The following is a 23,497-nucleotide window of genomic DNA, read 5'->3' on the forward strand; positions in this document are numbered from 1 at the left end:
CGACTCATGCCGCACCTGCGCACCGCCGACAGCGGCCCTGTCGTGATAAACGCCGGCGCATGCTCCTTCTGGCCATCTGGCCACGACGAGAACAACTCGGGACGCGCTCAAATGCCTCACGTCTCCCGGGCGGCCATGCGCGCATGTAGTTCGTATGCGCGCTGTACTGCATTACTATGGGGGTCAGCATGCCCCAGACGCAAGGCACCTTGCGGGTCTGCATGTCTTTGCACGCACAGCGGGCGTTGCAAAAATCTCGATGGCTCCATCGTGCATCCACAATGGGACACCTTGGCTCGCTCGTTCCAGTCAACCGCTGGCGGCGTCGCGCATGCACATTGGACAATTGCCATGGCCAGCGCGCAGGGCGGCGGGAACACAGACACGCAGTCCGGGCCCGTCAAAGTCCGATGGCGCGTCTTGCCCCCTCCCAACCCCGTCAGCTCGGGAAGCTGTTCGGCAACTGGGGCGGTGGGTACCCGACCAGGGCGGGCAACCGGGTATGGCCGTGGGCGTGGGCGTGGATGGCTTCCAGAACGCCGACCCTGTTTCCCGAACCCGATTTTTTTTTTTTGCGCCCGCCGGGGTTGCTGCTGGGAGCATTGTGCGCATTCGTCTCGCCCTGGGCTGTCTCGTTCAAGGCTTGCTCCACGTCGTTGGTGACGGGGCTGCATAAGGGCCTGCATGTGTTGTGACTGTCCACGCTGCGAGGTACCGGTGCCATCGCATCATCGTCGTCCAGGCCGTGTGTGGTTCCTGACCCATTGTGACGTTGTCGTGCGATGCGACACAGGGCGCCATTGACACGTAATGGTTGGTTGTCCTGGGCCTCCCCTCCGATTATTGCCGTCGTTGGATACCGTCGTCGCAGCATAGGGGATGCGTGTGCCCTCCCACCCCCAGCGTCTATCCATCATCAATTCAACGGTCAAGTGCTTTTCGGTGCCGTCCATCGTCACCATCCCCGTCTGGAGAGCGCCATCGCACCGGTCTTTGCCCCATCCCCGACCCCGATGCACAAAACCATCACGGCTCGTGCCCTCCCCTCGCCGCTACAGGGTGGGCCCGCGACAGGGGTTCTGCAGGGGGCGAACAAAACGTGGTGGTGGGTGCCATGGTCTCCGACAATGTCCATGGAGTTTTGCACCGCCGCCACTCGGCCGAGTCACCCCGTCTGAGGATTCCGTCCGCGGCCGTCTGCATTGCATTGCATTGGACAATGTACGACGGACGCGGGCGGCAACGTCCCGGCGCATCATGGTGCATCTTGACCCTTTCCGTGTGGTGCCCCGCTGGCGCGGTGTAAATGTCGTCGAACCCGGTCACTGTCGAATCGTCAAGCTCCACAACATCGACCGACGCCCAGGTACTCGCTGTGACATCATTTGAGTCTGCGCAGCCGCACCGCGGCGGTGATCCTCACCACGACCTGCGACGACCGACGGCTCGCGATCTCGGCACTGCCCATGCCCACCTCCATGCACCCGAGAGACCACACGGCGCAAACCCGCGGGGCCTTTGCCGTCGCCGTCGCCGTCCGGCTTTCATCGTCCCATGAGTTGACATCGCGGCAGCCCTGACTCGATCAAACGCCGCCACAGGCACCCGCTCGACAGACCCCAACGCTTCAGCCACAGGTGGAAGCCAAGGCCGCCAAGGCTCGGCAGCCCTCCCGTCGCGCGCGTCCGTGGCGGGCGAACAAAAGAGGCAGCGGCAGAGTTCGCCGGCGTCATGGCCTGACGCCTTGGTGTCGCTCTGCACGACGCGGGGGACCGACGACGAGGCGTGCCTTGCAGTGCCGAGGCTGCCCCGATACATTCATCGCGCCGTTGCTCGATGCCTAGTGATGAATTTTCGTCGTCGGGCCTCTTCACCTCTCCAGATGCTGTGTGCCACCCGCATCGGAGCCGACTCCGACCACCACACGGCGCAACGCCGACCGACGTTGAGACTTTGAGTGCAATCGTCGTGGCGCCGCGCTCCGGCACGTTGAACCGTTCGCTACCCGCTCGGGCAGGGGCCGCAACCCGCACGCCCAGGGCTTGAAGCCATCGCCAAAGCCTGATTTTGAGGAACCACTCGGCCATACGCCGATGCGTCGCAAGCCCGTCGAGCTGCCCCCCTTTCCGAGTCTTGCAGGAAAACCCTGCGCGCCGTCAACTATCGACGGTGAGGCCATGCCAAAGCCGGCTCTCCAGCGCCGCGCGACCCACCTACGAATTAGACGAACTTCCCGATCCGCTTCGGATGACACCGATCTACGTTCAGCAGCGTGCCGTGCTAGGAGGTAGTGGGTAGTCAATCGAGGCGACGAGGGGGCTAGGGGTGGTGATGCTTGGCTATTCATGACCTACGCGCTTGCTGGCCGCGCAGGAATGGTTGACATCATCTCGTATCACCCAGGGTGGCGGCTGGCCTCCACAGAGGCAAGCGATCCAGACGTTCGACAAGGTTTGCCCGCCAAACCATCTCCAAATGCCCCGGACTGCGCCTGCAGCCAATCAACGAGTCGGGGATACATCTAAACCAGGCCGCAGTCTACCGTTCCACTTACACGAAGGGCCAGCGAAGGCGCTACCGCGAAATATCAGCCCATCAAGGGGGACGCACCACCGAGGCGAAATCGTGCCTCCAGCGGCTTCGACGACGAGGGCGTGCAGGACGGCACTTCCGCCTAGACGTCGTTGAAAAATAGCATCCGCGGTTCCTCGTCCTCGCACATCGACCACGCCCACGCCGCGCTCGGCCAATATCCCAGCAGCGCGGAGTTTTCGAGCCCATAGTTGGCCGGCTTGAAGAGTGTTGCGTCGCGCGCCCGGGTCTCGGCAACGGCGTCCGGCGTCGCCAGCGCGAGGAAGTGGCTCCTCCTCGATCCCTTCTCCAGCGATCTGGAACGTTACGTCGGTCAGCTCCGGACGGCTCATCGCGCGAGAGCCTCGCCTGCTTTCTCTTCGCCGTCGGACCATGGTCAGCTTGGACTTACAATGCGTTACCGAGCACGCCGTGGCAGAGGCTCGGCTCCTTCTTGAGCACGCCCTTGGCCCAGGTGACCTCACGGCCCTTGTGAATGGCCTTGTCGAACCGCTCGGCGAAGTCGGGGTAGTGAGGGCGCAGCGATTGCAGCGCAAAGACGAATCCCGGCGCGCCGTGGCAGAACTGCACCCGGACGGCAGCCTCGCCGGCTTCGAGGGCCTTGGCCGTGTGAATCCAGTTGCCCTCGTCGCTCTGGAGGTCCAGGAGCTCCTCGAGCAGGCCAGCGAGCTCAGGGGCGAGCGTCGGGACGCATAGCACAATCTGCGCCAGGGTGCCAATGTCGCCGTGGGGGGCTCCAAAGTATCGATCGCCGTTCCACACCCAGTGGCCCTTGCCGTCGTCGTCCTTGTCCAAGATGCGGCGCGCCAGGCGGGCTATGGGCTCCTCGAGCAGGTCCGCGGAGTCGGGCACCCAGTGGCGCACCGCGCGCAGCATGTAGAGCATGCCCGCCCTGCCGTATATCATCTCGGCGGGAAACTTGTCGGCGCCCTCCCCCGACGCGGGCTCGAGCAGTCTCGGCATGTGCGCGAGCAGCGCCGTCACGCAGCGCCGGTCCTTGGTGACGCAGGCGCGCACGGCGTCGAGAGCGAGCACCTCGGCAACGAAGCCGCAGCACCCGTCCTGGAGAACGAGCGTCCCGCGGTCGCCCTCGACGTACTTGCCGGCCCAGTGCACAAGGTTGTGACCCTGGATGCGTAGGTCCGGGTGACGGGCGGACAAGCAGAGGAGAGCGTAGGCGACGCCTGTCGGGCCCGCGATCAGCCCTATGCACGTCTCGGGGTCGTAGGATTCCTGCGGCGGGTGCGTCGTGACGAGCGTTTCCAGGCTTTCCCTCAGCAGGTCCGCCGGGGCCGCCCCGAGGGCCTGCTGCGGCATGGTGTTGTCGATGTAGAGCTGCTCCATGTTGGCGAATGCGATGGATTGGGAGAGAGGAACAGCTCATGAGCAGTTCGGGCAGTCCTTTTTGATCGGCAGGCCGGGCAGTGAGACACTGGCAACCCCGCGTCGGAAATGACCGTGCCGCGCCGACAGCCCGGACAACTCACAGCTGAAGCCTGGGACGGGGCCGTTGACAATCACATTCAGGGTTCATCCCGCTCGTGACGCTAGACGCACCGAATAGGCAGGCGGACATCGTCAATCGCCTACGCGAGGGCTAGTCCGAGACGGTGACTCAGGGACCGACGTGACTGCATTGTCTCCGCACAGCGTGAAGGCGATTCGGACGAGCAGCGTGGCTGACGGCTCTATTCGTGAGTAAACGTGGCATCTCGGCGAGTCGGACGTACCAGGTAGCTAGTTTGTACCATTCGGGCAGGCGGGCGCGGGATGTTCCTGCGAGCTCGTCCACCGCTGATGCCAACGGGTTTCGTCAAAGGTGGTGCAGTGGCCAGGTGGCCGAAGAGCATCCAGTATACGAAGTAGCGGGTGATGTCGAGCTGCTGAGTGTCTGCCAGTTGGAAGCAGCGTTGGCTGGTCCTTCCCTTTCATCGTCGCGCCACAGGCTGGTGGTCCACGGGCGTTCTGCCTGCGCCAACCCCACCGGAGCAAAAGCCCCTGGACGGCCTGCAGATGGCTGCAGATGGCTGGAGCGGCAACGATGACGACATCGCATCGAGCGGTTGACCTCGCCAAGGTCTCGCATGCCATGCGAACCCTCCTCCCTGCACCGAATTGACTACGCTCTCACGGCCGCAATTGACATCCTCCCAGCAACTGAGCCGCTTTCCGTGTCGCACCACGAGGTTGTCAAAACGACCCGCCCTTGAGCTTGCCAGCTAGCGATCGAGTCCTCGCAGTCATCACCCACACGTACGCACATCGTCAGAATGGCAGACTCCAAGGAGCAGGCCACGTCCGGTGGGCAGTCGGCGAGCCGTCGCGTCGCGGGCTCCGTCGGCGAAAAGGCGCAGCAAGTCCTGTAAGAGAAACCCCCCTTCAGATGAACGAAGCTGACCCGTTGTAGCAAGGAAGACTACGACAAGGCCAGGACCCTGGCGTTTGACGCGCTCAAGAGCAGGGCCTATCTCTACCCGATCAAGGTGCCTATCCTGGGACCAACTCGCGGGCCGGCGCTGACTCTCACAGGGCATATTCTACTTCCTCACCCATCGCTCCTTGTGGAAGCCCTTTACCTCCCGCCTCGCCCCGTACATCGGGCTCTCCGTGTCCGTCATCGGCAGCATGTTTGCTTTTACCTACCTGCCGCAGCTTGCTGTCCTCGTCTTCGTCAACGGCCCGCTTGCCGTCTTCTCCACCGTGCTGGTCGTCCTCAACGAGTCCTCTACCATTGTGAACATCGTTGCCCGCAATTGGTTCCTGCAGGACGCGCTCCTCGACACCTTTGATGGCACCCTGATTGCTCGCAACAACACCGCCATCGTGAGCGAGGGCCGCGAGGTCAAGTCTGGCAGCGACCCCATGGCGCGCCTCGGGCGCATCCTCAAGAGCCCCTTTGACAAGTTTAGCATCACGGCGCTCGTCCGCTACATCATCCACCTGCCTCTCAACTTCATCCCGGTCGTGGGCACCGTCATCTTCATCGTTCTTCAGGGTGAGTGGGCTCAACTATTTGAAATGCGGATGTTGACACATTCGTAGGGCGGTCCCGCGGGCAGCGTGTTCATGGTAGAGTATGTCGATCGCCTGCCTCATACGTGGACCTCTGAGGCTGACAACCTGCAGTATTTTCAGCTGAAGAAGTGGTCGGCTCGCCAGCGCGAGGGCTGGCTCGAAAAGCACACTGGCCCGTATACGTCGTACGTCGGCATCTCCTTGAGCCGTGCCACCCGTGCGGCGCTTGCGCGGCTTGCTAACCTCGGCTGTCAGGTTTGGCCTCGTCGCGACGTTGCTCGAGATGGTTCCCGTCGTTTCCATCTTCTTCACATACACAAACACGGGTGAGTGGGCTCGTTGCCTGCGTGGGCGAGCTGAGCTGACACGCGCAGTTGGTGCCGCGCTGTGGGCCGCGGATATCGAGGCGATGAACACCTCCATGACCGACGAGACGGCGCCCACGCTTCGGGAGGCGGCCAAGAAGGTCGAGTGAACAATGTACGCTTCAGTGATCTAAGAGTGCTCAATCTCAACGTACCGAGACAAATAGAGCCAGGACTCGAAATGTAGAAAGCCGTTGTCTCGTCTACGTGAATGAGCCTGTCTCAAGTATCTGTGCTTGCATGCGCGAGAACCCCGACTCAAAGACTCGGTGCCACAGAGCCACGATGCAGGAACGGTGACACTGTCTGGCTCGCCGTGCAACATGGGAATCAGAATGGCTGGTTGCACAGGGCTGCCGAAGGCACCGGATCTCGCGTTTCCCGACCGCGTACATGGGATGGTCGAGCGACAACCCGAGACACCAGCCCGGCCGCCTTGCACAGACTCAACCCGTTGTCGAGTCGGATCATGGCAGCTGCTGTCAATGCTGGCTGGTTCGGCTTACAGCTCGCTTCGCACCCTGGCGACTTCCTCCTAGTCGACCTCGCTGGGAGAGTTAGCACAGGCACCCCTAACCGTGGGACATCGCAGTCGTGTATACGACGGCTGAATAGGCGAGAGCAACACACTCAGCTCACCATGTCAATAATCAGCCGCAGCTCGAGCCGACGAGTAGCGAGGTGGTCCAACTGATGAGCACCGAGCGAGAGGCCCGGCCTGGAATGTCGCCGAAGGGCCATCTCCTTCGCGAGCGTCGCCGGTTGGGGTGCAGCGTTGAGCGGATGCCGAGCAGACGTTCCAACAACCATGTGTAGCGAGCGGGGGCAGCAAACGGGAGACACGGCTGCGGGGTCGTAGACGGCATCCTGCCGTGAGCTGCGAAACATCGAGTTTGATGGAGACGACCGGATCGTGGACTCGCAGTTGACCGACGCCTGTGCGCGCATCGCCGGCCGCTCCTTCCCGCATCGCCAACCGACACCACCCGTCTACGCAAGCTACTTTTCCTCGACCCGCCGCTCTCTTCTCTGCTCCGCCGCCTCGCCTCATTTTCCTCTGCTGCTCCCTCGAACTGCGTCGACTCGTCCCTCGTTGGTCATCTTTGGCCACCTCGCGTCTCTGCTCTTCTGCAGACCGTCTCGCTCCCTCTGGAAGGCTGAGAGCCACCGCTCGCTAGACGACTCTTTCTTGCCGCTCCCTTTCTTTGCCCGTCTGGACGCGCACATTCGTTACTTTGGGGCAGCTCTGGATATCTGATTCCCAATACCATCTGTAGAGAGTAGGTAGGCTTCGTGTCCTCCGCAAGGGCCTAGCTCTGTCTGACGCAGAAGCAGCTCCATTACCGTTAGCCAACATGCGGCTGTCGATTGCCTCTGCTGGCTTCGTATCGGCCATTCTCCTATGCCTCCCCGGCTTGACCGCTGCTGTTCCGCGTGGACAGTGGCAGAAAGGCAGAGGCCGCCGCATGGAGGCTCGCGACTCGCCTCCTTCATACTATGACGACCCAGGCACCACCTATGGCCCTCCGCCCCCTTACTATGGCGATCCGGGCAATACCTATGGAAGTCCGCCTCCTTATGACTTTGGAACCTCTTCTCTGGCTACCCTCTCTTCGTCGGCAACCTGTAAGTCTTCGTCCATGTCGTCCGGCTCAGGAGCTGACCTTCCAGCCGGTACTCTCGGCCGGTCGTCGTACGAGAGCTTCGATCCTACTACGACGTGGCGGACGCTGACCAGTCCGGTGTATTCCTCCTCGCCGAGCTCTGTCTACTTTGGAACAAGCACGTCTGTCGGCGAGGGCTCGTCGAGCACGGAGCCCGGCTCGACCAGCCATTCGTCTGTTGACGAGTCTGGTCTTCCAGTCACTATGCCGACGTCTACGACCACGGGAACAGACACCGTCCCTAGTCCCTCTACGTTCACACAAAGTGTGCAATCGTCACAGGCCAGCACGTACCGCACATCAACGTCGCAGCATCTTACATCGTGGCCTATTACTGCAACATCTCGTGACTCGCAGGTCTCGTCAAGTTCATCCTCAAACGTTGACAGTTCCTCGGAACAGCAAACATCAACCTCGGTGACTGATCCCACAGCACACACGACGGGCCCCATCTCGGTGACCCGGTCCCAGCCGACCGGGACTGGCACCCAGACGAGCACCTTCTTCTTTACCTCCTACCCAGGCTCTGGCGGCTCGTTGCGGCCATCGTTGACGCATGATAGCTCCATGGTCATTAATGGCACCGGGGTCTCATCGGTCTCATCCAGCACCACTCATTCTGGGCACTGGCCATCGACGAGCAGTACCCGGACGTCTCTGTCCGTCACGCCGACGCACCTGTCCAGCTCAAGCATTTCCCCAAGTGACTCGTCCCGACCTGAAACCGAAATTCTGACGTCGACACAAGCCTCAGATATCGGCAAGCCAACACGAAGCGGGTTGCCGACTTTGTCTACTGTGACAACCGAGACCCTGAGCGTGACGCAGACAGGTCTCCCAATTTCCCCTTCCTCAGGCTGGGCCAGCTTCACCAACTCGACGGACGCTGGGGCTACCACGGAGACGAGTGCTTTGTCTCAGAGCTTCCCTTCAGCTGGGAGCAGTGTCTACTCGTGGGTTACGAGATCTGGTGTCCCGACTGGTGCGACCACTGCGTCCTCCAACACGTCAGTGACGTCGTCAACGCCGGGCCCCGGCACGCGTACCTTGCCATCTACAAGCCAGCAGGCCACGTACAGGACGGAAACGGGCATCACGACCAGGTGGAGCAACTCGACTACTTCGGGGGGGTCTGCCACTGCCACGTCCTACCCTGGTTCAATGCCGTCAGCCAGCTACTCCTTTGCAACACTACCACAAGCATCGACGACTGTGCATTCCTTGACTTCATCATCCTCTTCTTCGGGTATTCCTCATTCAACCACCAACACATCCTTTACCTCGCACCCAGGCTGGAACTCGTCCTATACCTATTCCCCGACAACCTCTTTGGCCACGAAGCAATCTGTGTCCGGAGTGTTTAACTCGTCAGCGGTCACGGGATCGCGTTCAACGCGCACCTGGCCTTCCTCTCCGCCGTTTCCTACTTCGTCAAACGCGACCACTTCTACACCTGCACAGCGGAGCTCCCTGTGGATGAGTACCAGTGCGCGAGCAAGTTACAGCTTTAGTCCTTCGGGAACCGTCAGCTCCACGACTCGACCCCGGAGCGGCGTCTCCAGCGTACCCATCAGCACCCCTCCCTATGGCAATTCGACCTCGCAATACTCTCAGACGCGGCCACCTAAGTCCAGCAATTTGGGTACCATTGGAACCGGCACAGGCTCTACTCCGTTGAGCGCCCCGAGTCGAAGCTCCTCTTATGCCAACTCAACGGCAACTGCATCGAGTGTAAACTCGACGCACTCCTTTACGTATGCGTCGCCGCTCTCGCCAACAATCTCGCGCAGTTACACGTGGGCGGGCAGTACGTTCACCTCGAGAAGCGGCACCGCCGGCAGCTCGACACTTTCGCCGACGGAATCGCCTCCGACCTGGCCGAATACGACGACACGGACAGGCACCGGTCCCAGACACAGCTCGTCGGCCCTGTCGGCGAGCTACTCTCCGCCTTACCCCACATCAAATTACACCGAGCCTGGCACGTTGACCGGCAGCGCTTCGTACACACTGCCGTCGACAAGCCTCGAGGTGGTGACGGTCGTGCCGACAACGTGGACGACGGTCAGCAAGATCACGCAGGGAACCTCGACGGGCGTCGTGACTTTGACCAGAGTCGCGACGCTTACACGAACCTATGTAAGCCCCGTGGGAACAGGTACGCACACCACCAGGTCCGGCACCGAGACGGACGAGCCAACCGTAGGATCCACGAGCATCTCCTGGCGCACAACTTCCTCGGAGAGCACGGCCACCTGGCAGCCGATCAGCAGCACTCCAACGGTGCCTGCAACAGGCTCCGAATCATACAGCCTGACTCAAATGACTCTCACAAAGGTCACGCTGACGCCGCGTCTGAGCTCCAAGACCATCAGGTTCACGGTTTCGAACTGGACAAGCAGTTGGAAGAGCTCCTGGGTCGGCTCCGAGACAGAGTCATACCCAACCACGGTCCCGACTGTTTGGCCGTCAAGCAGTTCCCTGGGCTACACGACAACGGATGGCGCTATATCGTCGGCGACCGGCTCGTCTACGGGCATCAACGGGACGCGGACGAGCGTGGATACGACTTGCACGCACGGTGGGACTTATGCGAGCCCGCGGCCGGCGAGTAGTTGGACATCGTCGTGCACCACAGTACTGGACGACCTAACGATGGTGCTGCCCTGCGACGGGGATCCGACGGCGACGATTGCATCCATGTCGTGCCAGCCGTCGGATTGCGCAACGGCGACCTCGACGGATAGTTATGAGACATCTATGAGTCTGGCAAGCGCTCCTGGTGGTATGTCTGGCAAGTCCGTTCTAGGGACTCAAGAGGACTAACGCCTTGCTCAGGGACAGAGACGCAAGCCACCCCGACAACGTTCAGGACGTCGGTGACGACTCGGATGGGTGGGGGCTCGCAGGTGCCGAGCAGCGAGGCGTCGACAGACCTCATGCCGGCGACGAGCCTTCCCAATAACCCCAACTACCCATGGGGCGGTGACTCGCCGATCCACAGGCACCAGAACGTGACGGAGCTCAACAATGGCATGGCGCGGGTGGGCGTGGACGCGCGCACGTACGCATGGCCGAGGTGGACCGAGGTGGTGAACAGGCTGCGGACGCTGTGGTCGTGAGACGGCGAGAGGCGTCCTTATATGGCGCTTCCAAGGCTGAGTAGATGCAATACTGGTTCGGCCGGCGCTCTGACCAGGGCGAGAAGTGCACGGGTTAAGGCGGTGTGAAGAAGAGCAGAATGTTGGAAATGCCGGGACGGGGTCGTGTACGAAGTGGCAGGGTGCAAGTTCGTGGCTGCAAACAGACAAAGACTGATTGATTGACTTGACTAGTGACTAGCCGGGTGGGTGGTGAAGCCATGATTCCTGCGCAGTTGTTTGTTGCGGAGAAAGCGAGCTCGACAGGCTGGCCGCACGCGTCTGAGACAGATGGCGTGGACTGCCCGAATCGGCACTTGGCCCCTGCAAGCGATTTGCTGCCCGAGATACACTCCACTGCCACTGCCACGCAACTGCCAGCAATTGCTAATGCGAGAATGGGGCCGTGTGGGCCTAGTCCTGTCGGGTACCTGCCGGGTGCGGAGGCCGATAGTGTCGGAGCTGGTACCCCCGCTGGCTCCCACTGTGACGAATCAGGTGCTGGGGCTGCGGAGAGGGTGGGGACCCTGGCGCCGTGGCTTCCGGGCGGGCGGGGCAACAAACAGCAGGCGCCTTGCAGTGCAGCGACAGCGAGCGCACGGAACGCCTGTAGCGGCTATAGCAGCAGCAGTAGCAGAGGCAGCACCGACAGCGACAGCAGTGACAGCAGTGGCATGGAGCAGAGCACGTCCACCCTGCGCCGCAAAACCCGCCCGGCGGCGCAGCACGCCCAAACGGCAGGCAGGCCTGGTGCATTGACGTCTCCCCTCCCGCTCGCCACCTGGCACACACCCTGCCTCCCTCCCTCTCCTCCCTCCATCCATCCGTCTCTCTTTCATCACCAACGCAACGATTCTCGCTTGTCCAACAGGAGCACAACATCCTCCCGCGGACTAACAACAACGTCGTCATCATAACCATCGTCAGCCGGCCCCGAGCAACAGCACACGACACGCGCACACGCCGGCCCACCATGCAGCTGAAGCCGCTCGCCTTTGCGGCCGCGGCCGCGGCGATGCTCGTCGTCCCCGAGACATCCGAGCACGACGAGGCCGTCTTCAGGGCGCTCCCCATGCAGCCCGACGCCATCGCCATGCCGCCGACGGCCGTCTCGCAGGCCGTCCGGGTGCCGTGCGTCCAGTGCAAGGGCAGCGACGCCCAGCTGAAGCTCGACTTCGTCGTCGAGGGCGACTCGCGCCTCATGCTCAACGGCTTCGAGCTGTACCCGACCGCCGACCCCTGGAACGGCGACCTGTCGGCCCTCGTCGTCGACGGCGGCGGCCGCGAGAGGGAGCAGCGCCTCGGCTACAGCCTGTCCATCGAGCCCGAAGCCACGGACCAGGACCTGCAGCTGCAGCTCGTCGGCGTCGAGCTGCGCGTCATCGAGGTCGGCAGCCGCTTCGTCGAGGGCGTCCCCACGGTCCGCTTGCAGGTTCTCCGCACCGCCGACGACAGAATCGCCATCGCCAACGTCGCCCTCGTCGACTCGCCCGTCTCGGCCTGCACCACCATGTTCTGCCGCGTCAGGCAACTCACCGACGAGATGCTCAAGTCCATCAAGGGCTTCAGGCCCCATGGCTGCGGCAGGCACCGCAACAAGGGCCCCGCCGCCGGCGTCATGCCGCTCCACCACGGCCGCCCGCCGCACCCTCATCCTCACTCTCACCCCGATCGCCCTCATCCCCATCACCATCACATGGGGCCACATCGCCACAACTGGCGCAAGCTGTTCAAGAACGTCGCCTCGCACATTTTCCTGCCCGTCCTGATGGGCATCACCGCCGGCGTCGGCGTCGCAGTGTACGTTGTCACCCCCTGGTCGCCTCACTACGTAATATGACGAGCCACTAACACGACACAGCATCGCCATGGTCCTCTGCAGCGTCCTTGTCCGCGTGACGCGCCTCGCCACGTGCAAGCGGGCAGGCGCTCGCTGCTGTCGCCGGAAGCAGAGCCCGCCCACCTCCCAGCCCGACATCGAAAAGGTCGGCCTGATGCAGGAGGAGGAGCACGAGGAGGCTCCTCCCCAGTACCGGGACGACGAATCCAAGTAAGCCGGACGCGCCGGGCAACAAAAGTTTTGCGCATCGTCCCTATCCAGCGCGCATTGTGCGCCTGGAGTACGACGGGCGCACTCATCGTCACACGACACACGCGAATACCCACAGTGCACAGGTGCAGAAGGGGTTGGATGATTGGGCGTTTTTGGGCATGGGGCAGGTAAGGGGTCGCGGGTCGTGGTTCGCGCGATGGCCGGGGCGAGGCGGATGCTGGTCGCCCACTACCCTCCTTTTCATGACGGCATTGGGCTGCAGCGTTTCATTTGATATACCACATGTCACACAGGCACACTCCTTTTGAATTGAGTTTTGAGCGTACGCCGCGGGCAGGTGCGAGATGCTGACGTTCTTTGCCGTGCTGTGCCGTGCCGTGCCGTATCGCGAGATGCCGTGAGCCGCGCGGGCGGCAACGAGGCTGCCCGGCTTGCTGGGGTCAAATCGCTCAGCAGTCGCGGCGCGCTGCCATGGCGGGCAGTCAGTCCTACATGGATCCAGACGCGGGCCATTACCTCTGCTCACTGCGTACCTCGTAGCGGACGAATGACGGGCGGGGTGGGTGACTGACAGTCGCCAGGCGTCTACCTGTCCCCCTCCCGCGGCACGCGCGCCCCGGGCAGAGGCTGAGTTGCGTATTTTGTACGGATTCCCTCCTTCCCCTCAATGGTGGTCCGGGCGGGGGAGGGGACCATTCATGTTGACGGACTGACCGACCAAACGCTCCGTTCCTCCGTGATGCACAAACTACACGGGCACCTCCTGGTATACTACGTGTCGCAGCCCCGACCCGGCTGTGCGGCACGGTCTCTGCGTGGGTGCGGGGGACCAGGGGGTTGTCTGTCTGTTCAGCTGCATGGGGCGACGGGGCGGACGGATAGGAGGCGCGTCGTCATCTCGCCGGGCTGGGGCCGCTCGTGAGTACGTGCGTGTGTGCGCGGTGCGGCGGTGACGACATGCGGCTTGAGCACCTGGTGTTGCGACTGTTGCCCTGCTGCTCTCGCTACAGCGGCTCTACACGTCAGTCCAAGGAGAAATCGCGGGATCACGGCGAGCAGTAGTTGAAGCCGTCAGCATTCTTGCAACTCACCCGCGCTAGCCGGTGCATTGTTCACAGGCTACGTCGTCAGTGGGCTGGGCTTCTTTGCGACAACACGTCGCTGCGCCGTGTACAGTCCGCACGTCAACACACTCGAATTGCCGCCAGTTCCATTACAAACAGGTAGTTGGTCTTGCGCCGACATGGCCGACATGACTAATTCTTGGGATAAAACTCATACTTGAGACAGCCGACCTGCCTCGAGCCACCCGCGCCGCCGTTGTTGCCGCCTGCGACCGCTGGTCAGCCCATGGGCGGAAAGAGTAAAAACGGAAAGCAGGGCAAGCAACTCACATTTTTGGTAATTCTCCACCAAGAGAGTCTTGCAATCGAGTGAGTCGCCGTCGCCCAGGGGCTTCATGGCCGACTGTTCCTTGACAACGTCGCAGCCGTCGACCCACGAGATCTGGTAGTTGAGGAAGTAGATGAAAAGCGAGTGCCAGTAGATGGGCTTGTCGCCCGGCTTCATCACCTTGTTGGAGTATTCGCGGCAACCAATCTCGGCCCATTGGCTCTGCGCGTCCCAGGGGACGTCCGGGTGCGAGTACTTGTCGGTGCACACCTGGTCCTGGGCTTTGGGCGGATCCGGCTTGGGATCCGGCTTGCGCGGCGCCTCGACGTGCCATGTGTACTTGCCGCAGCCGACGTCGATGGCGGCGTCAACGAAGAGCCGGTCGCCGGCAGAGCCGTGGTTGCTGCCGCCTACAAGTGTCGTGAGGTTAGGCGTGACGCTGACAGGCGCGGGACGACGTAGGGGGACTCACAGTTGGTCATGACGGCCTGCGCATACGCGTCGACGCACATGGTGTCCTTGGGCAGCACGCAGTCGCCCTTGGCCGGCTCCCAGCTGACGAAAAACTTGAAGTCCTTGTAGTTTTCCTGGTTCTCGGGCGGCGAGCGAGCCTGCAGAAGCGACCTGCCCTCGACGGGCTTATCGGTGGCGAGCTTGTTCTTGAGGAGCGGAATCTTGTTGCCGTATACGTCGTAGGCAATGGACCCGGTCCCGAGCTCCGCCTTGTTGGCCATCGGGCAAAAGTTCTTGGTGATGTCGCCGAACCACTTGCTCGGCGCGTCGGAGATGGCCGAGTCGCAGGTGATGCGCACCTCGGGCTTGGCCTCGTGTAGGTCCTTGGTCGCGGCCCAGATGGTCTGCTGGTACTCTTGGAAATACGGCGTCACGAGCTCCAACGAGCCGGGGTTGCACTTGCAGTCCTTGGTTTTGCCCTGTCGAGCGAGGCAAGGGGTGAGCCTACGCGCCGGAAGCGATCAAGGGACACGAGGGAAGGCTCAGACTCACCTCTGAGCAGTGCCAGTCGGGCACTGTGGTCTTCTTGGGGTCCTCAATCTTGACCTGCGTGGGAATGCAGCCCTCGCCGCACTCGGGCTGTCGACTGGGTTACCTTTCATCCTGTACGACACGTCAGGGGGGCGAGACTTACGACTGCCGTCCCAGTCGGGCACGTTGAGCTCGTCGTCGAGCTCTGCTGCGTCGAGCTCGGGCCGGCCGTCTTGGTCTTGGTCTTTGTGATCTTGTGGATGCTCTCCTTGGGCACCTGGTACACGGGTTCGAGGGCCTTGCCGCCCTGGAGTGTAGTCCATAGCAGAGCCAGGAAGGACCCAGACGTGACGGTCGAGGCTCCAAAGATGGACCCGGCCTCTGACCCTGCCGCCGCCGCCGCGATCGCCGCGGCCTCCTCTGGCGAGGAGAATACTACGGCCTCGACGGTCCCATCGCCCTGGGCGCCCTCAAAGAAGCCGTCGGCGTCGTCGGAAAAGTAGCCCTCATCATCGTGCAGGTGCTCAAACCCGGGGTTCTCATCGGGCTCCCCCGAGTACCCCTCGTCGACGCCAGCCCATACCTCGTTGGTGATCTGACGGGTAAAGGTGTCTCTCAACTCGGCGTCCTCGCCGACGCGGTTGACAAAGTCGGCCAGGCCGCAGGACGGGCCCTGACGTCTCTGGACCCCGCGCCTGCGCTTCGCCGAGCATGGCTTCACCTGCTTGGCAATGGCCTCGAGCTTGGCCTTGACGGCAGGGCTCAAGAGGATATCGAGGCCACCGGCGGCATTCTTGGCCGCGCCCACACCCATCGTTATGGTGGCTACGGTGGGCTTGCCAGACTTGGTGGCCGTCTTGGTGGCGACGGTGATGAAGGACGGGTTCGGCCCGATCCACTGCAGGGTGTTAACGCATACCGTCTTGGCTTGGGGACGGACGTACTTTGGTGCTGGTGCCAAGATCCGTCAGGTACTTTGTGTTCTTCCCAATGTGGCCCTTTCTAGGGGGTCATTAGCTTATACAACGGCAGGTGCAAGCAGGTTGTTAGACGTACACAGACTCTGGTGGAGGCGGGTTGATGCCGATTTGACCAGACTCTGTTGGTATGATGGCCGCGATATGGAACCTAAACCGCGTCAGCAGGTGTCTCGTGGACGTGCAAGTTAAGAGTCCTACGATGGGGCGCCAGTTATCTTGGGCTCCCGCGGGTCGATGCTGCCCAGGGCGCCGACGAATGCGGCCGTGGCAGCAAGAGCTTGAAACGCACGCTTCATGGTAAAGGCTCCGACGTACAGTGCGCTTTTCCAGAGCTCAAGTCAAAGTGCAAACGATCTCAACGTTGGCTGGTGGCAATGAGTTCCGACAGAAACGGACACTGCGAGGATGCCGCAAGAAATAAGTACGAGCACATGGTGACGACAAACAGCTCGCTGCTCTGACGCACTCAATCTCGTATCGCCATCGCACGGCGAGTCGATGCCGCACATCCCAATGCCTCTTTGCAGCTGTCAGCCCCAGACGAAGGATCACGCTTGTGCGCACAAGCTAGCTCTCACGACGATCAAAGCGCGCATTTGGGGGCTGTGGTCAGCCTCGATTGAAGCCATACGAGCCGCCTGATATCGTGATGCTAAATGGGTGTTCGGAGTTGAAGCTCGAAGCAGGAACATGGCTCGAGGTGGTGTCGTTGAGCGCAGCGCGGCGCCGTCGCCGGCTAAAGCAGAAAGCAGATGTGGCCGGCTGGCTGAAACCCCTGCAGGCACCGGCACGTTGTCGACATATCGCGATCGCGCACCAAAGCATAAGCCGCAGGTACATATGCCCAAGATGGGAATGACCGGCGCTTGGAATAAGGTGATGGTGTTGGGATGGGGGCGGCACCGCGTGTAGTCCGTCGACTGCCGCCCCCAACATGGCTGTGTCGCTTACGGCCCCGGCGCTTATTCATATCGACTTGGCGCGTCTGTCGATCGTTGCCGTTCAAGGACTTATTTCTGAGTCTTCACAGCGTGAACTCGATGCTCTCAGCGGTAGATGTGTACGAGGATGGCCATGACCGAACGATGTCCTATCCCCAAGGCATCATCATGGTCCAGGCTAGGGGTCGGTGCGGCTGTGAGTCGGCATATCCGGATAAATTTGGAGTGGCAGGCAGCAGAATGATGCTAGTCTTGGACGCCGTGTCGTCGTCCGAGCGCAATGGCAAGAGACCGCGCGTAGGGCTTACAACGACCTTGCAGTGTCGGATAGGAATTAGTATAAGAAGGGTCCAGGGCCGTTAACAGAGAGTCGGACAAGGACGACCGAGGAGCCGGCAACCCTTGTACTTGCTAAGCGCTCAACCTTTTCAGGATGCACTTGAGCCACGTCCTCGCTTTCCTGGTGCAGGCCGCTGCGCTTGTCGCGGCTGCAGATGAGCCACCAAAGGTCAAGTGGACTCTTCACAAGAGCTGTTGTGCGTATCCCATTGCTGCTAGAGTAGCCGTCCCGCTGACACTGAACAAGACGGAGACATGGCGCTCCGTGATGCCATCCTCTTGGGAATGGAAACCACCAAGGGCCGCGCCGTGGCTGCCTCCGCCAAGGTCCTGGATACCAGCAATGAAAAGGTGCAGGCTGCCGTCAAACTTCTTCTCGGAGGCGACGGCGAGAAAGCCAGGGCCGTCAGCGGTAAGTGGTCCCTGCACGCCTCCGTGTGTCCATTCCATGTCAAGATTGCAACGCAGGGCTTACTCCCTCTAGAACAGTTCGGCCTTTATAAAGGTCTCGAGGGGCCGATAGGGGCCCCTCAGGATAAGAACGCGCTGACCGGGGCCATCTACCTCGACTCTGATGAGTGGAAGGCCGTGGCCAAAGGCAACGACAAACACTACCTCAATTTTGTGGGTGACCTTGCCTCGCGCTGTGAACATTCGCGACTGACGCGTCATTGTGCAGGTCCTTTACTGCGCACCGGATCTTCTGGAGGAGCGGGACGAGTACGGCAATAAAATCTGGACTGACCTTGGACGCCAACGACGGTTCACCCTTGGGGGGACGCTGGTGCAGATGAAGGAAGAATCGGACAGAAATGCCTGGAGAAACCCAGAGTCCAAGATCCTGGGCCTCACGGAAACCGACAAGCCTGCTCAGCGGGACGGGAGCGGTGTCCCGGTGGGCGACTTGAAGAAGATTGCCGAGACCATCACGCTCCACCCGCTCTGGCTGCGGGAGATGAGGGACCACGCTTATGATTTGCTGACTGCGGAGAAGCTGGCCGATATCAAGAAGCCGTCGGCTTGGCGAACGTTTCTTCAACGCCTCAAGGATGCGCAGCCTCTGGCACGGCCCATCGACGCCCTGATGGGACTCGAGGGAACGCTCCACCATGAGGTACGCGGACCCTTCCCTGACACGCACAGTGCCTATAGTGCCATGCTGACGCGCGGCAGACTTACCACTTGACTTCATTTGGCAAGTTGATCGACACGCCCGAGGGCGCAGGTGCGTACGGCTGGGTCAACAACCAAAAGGCCAAAAACATTAAGAATCCGGATCTGCTGGCGTATCTGGCGCTCATCATCGACCTCGTGGACAACAAGAGCTGCAAGATCAACGAGAGGGGCGAGGTAACTCCTCCATCGTAGCTGGAGCGCCTGCTTCAATATGTCGCCGCGCTGTGTCGGTTCGAGTCTGTCTGTTACTTGATACGAGCGTTCAATGTACGCTGTTAGATGAATAAGTCTGATCTGTGTAGTTTCCTCTCAGTTTCCCCTTGTCTGACATTGCGTGGGATAGAGGCCTTGTCAAACAACGTGCGCCATGCGGCAGACCGCGCATCAAGCAACGCCTCCATGTAGCTCCCCAGGCGTACAGGCACCGCTCGGTTTTGCAGTGGGGACTATATGTGGTGACTGATGTGGCATTCATTCTATAATTCAAGCGCAGGAACCGCAAAGTCACCCAGGCTTTGGCTGCGTCCAACTCGCACCTCTCTGTTTGCACGTTGTCAGCTTGGGCGTCAAGAGTTGTTTTTGGATGGTCAGAACCAACCTTGCATCCTGTGTGCGGATTGTGCTGTCCTTCCCCAGGCGCATAGCTAGCCGGAGCGTGTTCAAGTGGGGATGGAATCTATCTCCGGTGCCTCTCTTCCAAAGCCGAACACCGGGCCTAGCCAAGCTCTCGACATAGCCGTCTTGAGGCTCGATGCCGCTGCCAAGAGGCATGCTCAGCGCGACGGACCCGACCCCGCACAGAGATTCTGTCATTTTGCCCAAGGCCTCTAGATCGAGCTGATTCGGAGCCACGAAATCGTGCTCCCCGTCGTAGCGCAGAGCCAGGCCACGGGCTGCGATCCAGATGTTGAGGCTGCTCAGGCACTTGAACATGCCGGGCTTCAGCCAGTGAAAGTCGTAGGCGTCGTGAGCCAGGCCGCTCTTGCGGTCGGTAGCAACGGTACACGGTAGCAAGACGGAGAAATTGGCGCTCAATGACAGCTCCAGGCTCCTCGCGTGCTGGAACAGGAATCGGGGCACATTTGGCGGCGTGTACGGGGTCTTCATGGGGGCAGGCGTGTCGCAGCTGCCCACGAGCGTCGTCAAGGACGTCGTGTCGGTGAAGACGAACGTGGTAGACCCATATATAGAAGGTAGGCACTCGGAGGAACTGTGTAGCTGGTCAGCATGTCATCAGCTTCTATCAAGACCAGCGGCTCTCTTACACAAGTTTACAGGAGAGCAGCATCGGAAAGTAGGGCGCCCGGACGCGCGGTGCATCATCGAGTCTTTTTGGCGTCTTCCAGCAGCTCGCCACCGAGGTGGTCATGGAGTGGACAGCCTCAATACCGTAGGCCAATTCCGCACGTCGACCACACGCCCGGTGATTGATCCACGGTGACAGCAGGTCATGGCAGAGCTGGGTGTCTTCGAATTCCTCACCCAGGACGACGCCAGCCCGAGACCTCGCTTCCTCAATCTCCTCCTGCAACCCGTCTTGAACCTCGTACGGCATCGTGCAAGGCCAATGACAGAGGTGCGCTGGGTCGTCATTAGTCTCACCGCGGTGATGTAGGATGTGCTGGCGAAGACCGTAGGAGCGCCACAGCTCGAGGTACACGAGCTGGCGGATCTCGGGAGGCAGCCTAGTGATGAAGCTGGACTGAAGCTGAGGATCTGCCATGGTTGGCTGGCTACCCGAGCACCGGCTACGCGTTGAAGGCTCTCGAGTCTCGAGGGCGTGGTGGACGTTCGGCGCACGATCCATGACCCCGTGCCGCGGGGCAGCAGCTTTAATGCAGGTGTAAGCGCAAGCATGGCGATGTGGAGCCGGATTCGGCCCCCAAGAGAGCAGCAGGTCGCTTACCTGGTTCAATGCATGTCCGGCGCGATGACGATTGGAGTGAAGCAGCCGGACCTCAGTCGTCGACGGTTTTAGAACGGTCGCTGAGGCGCCTGCAGAGGTGCGCACCGCCACAAGGGCAGGCGTTGATGCAGCTTTAGTGTTGAGACAATACCGATGCCGGAAACGCGAGGCTGCGGCTGCGAAGTTGAACTGCGTACTGTGCTCGACTGGCTAGGAGGCGAGGCGGAGCTTCAATCTGTTCAATCGAAATGATATTGCCATGCTGAATTTTCGACCTGGCGGATGTAAAAGGAAGCATTTGTGCGTGCGTGAAGGCAGGGCATGAGGAGCAGGTGATTGAGGAGAGGCAACAACGACCGACATGATGAGGTGAGCTTTCGCGTTCCCAAAACGGCAAGTGTCCTCGACGTCGCAACTGGCCGCTCCCGCAAGCACGGGCCACCTCCTCGCCTCCATTCCCCCAACTCCCAAATTCCCACAGCTTCACCAGCGCCATTTCGCCTCCTCCGTGTCTCGTCGCTCCCGCCGCTCCCGCCGTCCACACCAGCCCTCAGCACCCGCAGCAATGGCGCCGCAAAGCAAGGACATGCGCCGGCCCGACCTGAGTGAGTCCTCCGCCCCGCGCCCGCCCGCCCGACGGAGGGTTGCGGCGCCGATGAAGACCCGCCCCTCTCCTCGACCTCCGCCTCTGGGTGTCGTCGGCTGACCTCAAAACATAGTCGTCCCGTATCAGGAGCCCGCCGCCGCGGGCGACAAGCCCGAATTTGCCTCGACACTGGCTTCGACCATGCCCATGGCGGCCATGTTTACGCGCAACAAGTTTGTGGGCTGGTGCGTTCCCTCTGTGACCCCGAGGCATCCCCTTTCTGGATGCGGACACTGGAGCCGTCTCGATCGCGCTACGACACGTCGCATAATCACACAATAGCCGTCGCGAGGATGCGGGTCTTACCAACGTGTTTTGCTAACGGGTCTCACTCTTCAGGGCCGCCGTCGTCTTTTCCATCCAAAGCTTCCTGGGCGAGAGCGACGACTCCAAGAAGGGCTCGAGCACGCCCGGCTACTTTTCCATTCTCATGTCCGGTACGTTGCCTCGATATCGAAGCCGCTGGCGCATTCGGCGTCGGCCATGCAGGCGAGCGCGGTGCTGACATCCAAAACAGTCATGGCTCTGGCCGTCACCTACCTGCCGCTGTTCCTGCCCCCGAGACCTGGCATGGCCGGCTCGGCCCCCGAGGCCCCCGCCCCCGTCCCGCCGCAATAAGAGCTGGACATATGACGTCGAGGATACCGACAGGGCGTGTCGTGGCTTTGGTTGGAGTGTGCGAGACTAGTGACGGCCTGCGAGTGCCGACGGACGGGACCTGTACTATCACGGTGTATGATGGCAGCGAGTACATCAAGGACTCAACATGGGGTGGACGCTTTATGGATAGTATCCAAACTGAACAGTATTATGTCAGCCTAAGCAGTCGCATTTAAAATCTGGGCGCATGAATTGCACAGCCGGTGGTACGACTGATTGATGGAGAGCATCCTCTCGGATGGCTAGCTGTAGTCGGGTCCACCACCACCACCGCGAGCATCCGGCCGAGGGCACGCTCTCGCGGCTCGTCTCGTTCGCGCGTCTGGCAGCTGCAGTGCTAATAAATGTGCGCGCAGCGTCGCATCCGACTCGAGGTGCCACTTGTTGACGGCCGTCGTCGCCCCACCGCAGCGCTTGGGTCGCTCGTTCGCAGGCTCCATCGTCGCAGCTGCGCCTATGGTTCGCCAATCCCGATGCTCGCCGCATCCTGAAACCACCCAAGGTTGGCGCGTCCCCGGCACCCAAACCCCACTGCGACGCACCGAGTTTGAAGGGACGTGCCACCCACCACCCACCACGACCCGTCCCCGTTTGCCCTCGTTCTTCGTGGTGGCCTCCTGTCGGTCTCTATGTTGTCGTCTGTTGCGTTTTCGCCTCTTCCTTTCTTCATCATCATCCTCTCCGTGTGTAGTATTCGATCTCGGCTTCGCAGATAAACTGTTCCTTTTCTGCACACAGTCGCACGAGACCACGTCGCTCGCATTATCAGTGAACCAACACCGCCGCCGTGTAAGCCGCCAGACGACGAGTGTACATATCCGCCCGTGCGTGTCCGCCGCCTGCCACCACAGCACGTTGTCGACAGGAGACAACACCGAAGAGCAGCACGAGCCCGGGCGGAAGAAACACAAACACGCAAAAAATCAATTCAAGGAGCGCCCAGCACGCACAGCCATGAAGTCGCCCTTTGCGCTCGCCGCCGCCGCCGCCGTGCTGGCCGCCTCGCTGGCCAGCGCGGGCATCGTCATCACGCCCATCTTCAGCGACCAGGTCGTGGGAAAGTCGTCTGGGGACTGCTTCTTTGGCGTCGTCACGCCACAGGGCTGCGGGTGCGTTCCCTCCCCGGTCTCTCGCTCCCTCACTTTCTATGTGTCTTTTTTTTCTTTCGTTACTCTTGTGTGAATTGCCTGTGCTGACGTAGTGGGATGCCGCCAGACCGAAACGAGGCTGATAGAGGAGCGAGGCCACGGGGATTGCGCACAAGAGAACGGCCTCGACGCAACGTGGTTCAGCAGACGCTAGAGAGAGCATCATGATTCTACGGTTTTGCGACGGGTGCGTTGCATCAGGGACACGGCGTTATGGCCAGCGTTGAGCGCTGCGGATACCCTCATCGGCAGCATACACATTCTACGCTGCGAAAAGAGCCATACGAGGCTCACACTTACACGACACTTGCATCACAATTTAATAGCATTAGTTTCAAATATATGACCTTTCCATCCCTCGCAACGGGCGCAGCAATGTACATGCGACGATCTCGACTCGTCGTTATTGTCGTTGAGGTATAAAGACCCGATGCCCGTCGTCCCCTCCCCTTGACTTGATGACGCTATGTGCGCAAATAGACCACAGGCTGACATG

General features: G+C 61.2%; 9 protein-coding genes across 11 annotated transcripts; 6 read left to right on the top strand and 3 right to left on the bottom strand.

The window, feature by feature from the left end:
* Nucleotides 1-2,274: 2,274 nt before the first annotated feature.
* On the bottom strand, nucleotides 2,275-4,523 carry JDV02_009931 (uncharacterized protein). Of its 2 annotated transcripts, XM_047991631.1 has the most exons (2): nucleotides 2,984-4,523; nucleotides 2,275-2,888 (listed from the first exon to the last, which is right to left on the bottom strand). In XM_047991631.1, exons 1-2 carry the CDS (start codon nucleotides 3,934-3,936, stop codon nucleotides 2,675-2,677), a joined length of 1,167 nt encoding a protein of 388 aa, XP_047847643.1. In that variant the 5' UTR covers nucleotides 3,937-4,523; the 3' UTR covers nucleotides 2,275-2,674. The 2 variants fall into 2 exon arrangements, with proteins under 2 accessions (XP_047847643.1, XP_047847642.1); XM_047991630.1 differs by having other exon boundaries at nucleotides 2,275-4,523.
* A 339-nt stretch (nucleotides 4,524-4,862) lies between these two features.
* JDV02_009932 (uncharacterized protein) lies at nucleotides 4,863-6,082 on the top strand (the record flags this gene model as incomplete). The annotated part of the gene is made up of 7 exons (XM_047991632.1): nucleotides 4,863-4,954; nucleotides 5,000-5,075; nucleotides 5,122-5,587; nucleotides 5,635-5,666; nucleotides 5,719-5,792; nucleotides 5,863-5,933; nucleotides 5,982-6,082. The coding sequence occupies 7 exons, from the start codon at nucleotides 4,863-4,865 to the stop codon at nucleotides 6,080-6,082; spliced, it is 912 nt and encodes a 303-aa protein (XP_047847644.1).
* Nucleotides 6,083-7,327: 1,245 nt separating this feature from the next.
* JDV02_009933 (uncharacterized protein) lies at nucleotides 7,328-10,758 on the top strand (the record flags this gene model as incomplete). Its single annotated transcript, XM_047991633.1, has 3 exons — nucleotides 7,328-7,598; nucleotides 7,644-10,421; nucleotides 10,475-10,758. 3 exons carry the CDS (start codon nucleotides 7,328-7,330, stop codon nucleotides 10,756-10,758), a joined length of 3,333 nt encoding a protein of 1,110 aa, XP_047847645.1.
* Nucleotides 10,759-11,575: 817 nt separating this feature from the next.
* Nucleotides 11,576-13,257, top strand: JDV02_009934 (uncharacterized protein). The gene is made up of 2 exons (XM_047991634.1): nucleotides 11,576-12,576; nucleotides 12,638-13,257. Exons 1-2 carry the CDS (start codon nucleotides 11,750-11,752, stop codon nucleotides 12,828-12,830), a joined length of 1,020 nt encoding a protein of 339 aa, XP_047847646.1. The 5' UTR covers nucleotides 11,576-11,749; the 3' UTR covers nucleotides 12,831-13,257.
* Nucleotides 13,258-13,890: 633 nt separating this feature from the next.
* On the bottom strand, nucleotides 13,891-17,826 carry JDV02_009935 (uncharacterized protein). The gene is made up of 7 exons (XM_047991635.1): nucleotides 16,262-17,826; nucleotides 16,150-16,207; nucleotides 15,369-16,103; nucleotides 15,227-15,313; nucleotides 14,694-15,153; nucleotides 14,224-14,631; nucleotides 13,891-14,159 (listed from the first exon to the last, which is right to left on the bottom strand). The coding sequence occupies exons 3-7, from the start codon at nucleotides 16,017-16,019 to the stop codon at nucleotides 14,086-14,088; spliced, it is 1,680 nt and encodes a 559-aa protein (XP_047847647.1). The 5' UTR covers nucleotides 16,020-16,103; nucleotides 16,150-16,207; nucleotides 16,262-17,826; the 3' UTR covers nucleotides 13,891-14,085.
* On the top strand, nucleotides 17,284-19,138 carry JDV02_009936 (uncharacterized protein). 2 transcript variants are annotated; one of them, XM_047991636.1, is made up of 5 exons: nucleotides 17,284-17,662; nucleotides 17,713-17,877; nucleotides 17,950-18,089; nucleotides 18,145-18,579; nucleotides 18,639-19,138. In XM_047991636.1, the coding sequence occupies exons 1-5, from the start codon at nucleotides 17,560-17,562 to the stop codon at nucleotides 18,831-18,833; spliced, it is 1,038 nt and encodes a 345-aa protein (XP_047847648.1). In that variant the 5' UTR covers nucleotides 17,284-17,559; the 3' UTR covers nucleotides 18,834-19,138. The 2 variants fall into 2 exon arrangements, with proteins under 2 accessions (XP_047847648.1, XP_047847649.1); XM_047991637.1 differs by having other exon boundaries at nucleotides 17,419-17,662; nucleotides 18,145-19,138.
* JDV02_009937 (uncharacterized protein) lies at nucleotides 19,118-20,364 on the bottom strand (the record flags this gene model as incomplete). Its single annotated transcript, XM_047991638.1, has 3 exons — nucleotides 19,118-19,181; nucleotides 19,240-19,851; nucleotides 19,907-20,364. 3 exons carry the CDS (start codon nucleotides 20,362-20,364, stop codon nucleotides 19,118-19,120), a joined length of 1,134 nt encoding a protein of 377 aa, XP_047847650.1.
* Nucleotides 20,365-21,005: 641 nt separating this feature from the next.
* Nucleotides 21,006-22,184, top strand: JDV02_009938 (uncharacterized protein). The gene is made up of 4 exons (XM_047991639.1): nucleotides 21,006-21,152; nucleotides 21,267-21,378; nucleotides 21,533-21,630; nucleotides 21,711-22,184. Exons 1-4 carry the CDS (start codon nucleotides 21,113-21,115, stop codon nucleotides 21,809-21,811), a joined length of 351 nt encoding a protein of 116 aa, XP_047847651.1. The 5' UTR covers nucleotides 21,006-21,112; the 3' UTR covers nucleotides 21,812-22,184.
* A 247-nt stretch (nucleotides 22,185-22,431) lies between these two features.
* MC69 (Secreted virulence factor mc69) lies at nucleotides 22,432-23,362 on the top strand. The gene is made up of 2 exons (XM_047991640.1): nucleotides 22,432-22,962; nucleotides 23,069-23,362. The coding sequence occupies exons 1-2, from the start codon at nucleotides 22,808-22,810 to the stop codon at nucleotides 23,082-23,084; spliced, it is 171 nt and encodes a 56-aa protein (XP_047847652.1). The 5' UTR covers nucleotides 22,432-22,807; the 3' UTR covers nucleotides 23,085-23,362.
* The last annotated feature ends 135 nt before the right edge of the window (nucleotides 23,363-23,497 follow it).

Source organism: Purpureocillium takamizusanense, chromosome 11 (assembly GCF_022605165.1).
Source record: "Purpureocillium takamizusanense chromosome 11, complete sequence".
NCBI lineage: Eukaryota > Fungi > Ascomycota > Sordariomycetes > Hypocreales > Ophiocordycipitaceae > Purpureocillium > Purpureocillium takamizusanense.

Bases quoted from the DNA above. Each gene is read 5' to 3' on its own strand.
- JDV02_009931 (XM_047991631.1), bottom strand. From the start codon at position 3,936: ATGGAGCAGCTCTACATCGACAACACCATGCCGCAGCAGGCCCTCGGG. The intron at 2,889-2,983 runs GTAAGTCCAAGC...GTAACGTTCCAG, and splicing joins GGCGTGCTCGGTAACGCATT to ATCGCTGGAGAAGGGATCGA.
- JDV02_009934 (XM_047991634.1), top strand. From the start codon at position 11,750: ATGCAGCTGAAGCCGCTCGCCTTTGCGGCCGCGGCCGCGGCGATGCTC. The intron at 12,577-12,637 runs GTACGTTGTCAC...AACACGACACAG, and splicing joins GCCGGCGTCGGCGTCGCAGT to CATCGCCATGGTCCTCTGCA.
- MC69 (XM_047991640.1), top strand. From the start codon at position 22,808: ATGAAGTCGCCCTTTGCGCTCGCCGCCGCCGCCGCCGTGCTGGCCGCC.
- JDV02_009936 (XM_047991636.1), top strand. From the start codon at position 17,560: ATGCACTTGAGCCACGTCCTCGCTTTCCTGGTGCAGGCCGCTGCGCTT. The intron at 17,878-17,949 runs GTAAGTGGTCCC...TACTCCCTCTAG, and splicing joins GAAAGCCAGGGCCGTCAGCG to AACAGTTCGGCCTTTATAAA. The intron at 18,090-18,144 runs GTGGGTGACCTT...GTCATTGTGCAG, and splicing joins ACAAACACTACCTCAATTTT to GTCCTTTACTGCGCACCGGA.
- JDV02_009935 (XM_047991635.1), bottom strand. From the start codon at position 16,019: ATGGGTGTGGGCGCGGCCAAGAATGCCGCCGGTGGCCTCGATATCCTC. The intron at 15,314-15,368 runs GTAAGTCTCGCC...CCCAGTCGACAG, and splicing joins GCCCGACTGGGACGGCAGTC to CCCGAGTGCGGCGAGGGCTG. The intron at 14,160-14,223 runs GTGAGTTGCTTG...CAGCGGTCGCAG, and splicing joins GGTGGAGAATTACCAAAAAT to GCGGCAACAACGGCGGCGCG.
- JDV02_009938 (XM_047991639.1), top strand. From the start codon at position 21,113: ATGGCGCCGCAAAGCAAGGACATGCGCCGGCCCGACCTGA. The intron at 21,153-21,266 runs GTGAGTCCTCCG...CTCAAAACATAG, and splicing joins CATGCGCCGGCCCGACCTGA to TCGTCCCGTATCAGGAGCCC. The intron at 21,379-21,532 runs GTGCGTTCCCTC...CTCACTCTTCAG, and splicing joins CGCAACAAGTTTGTGGGCTG to GGCCGCCGTCGTCTTTTCCA.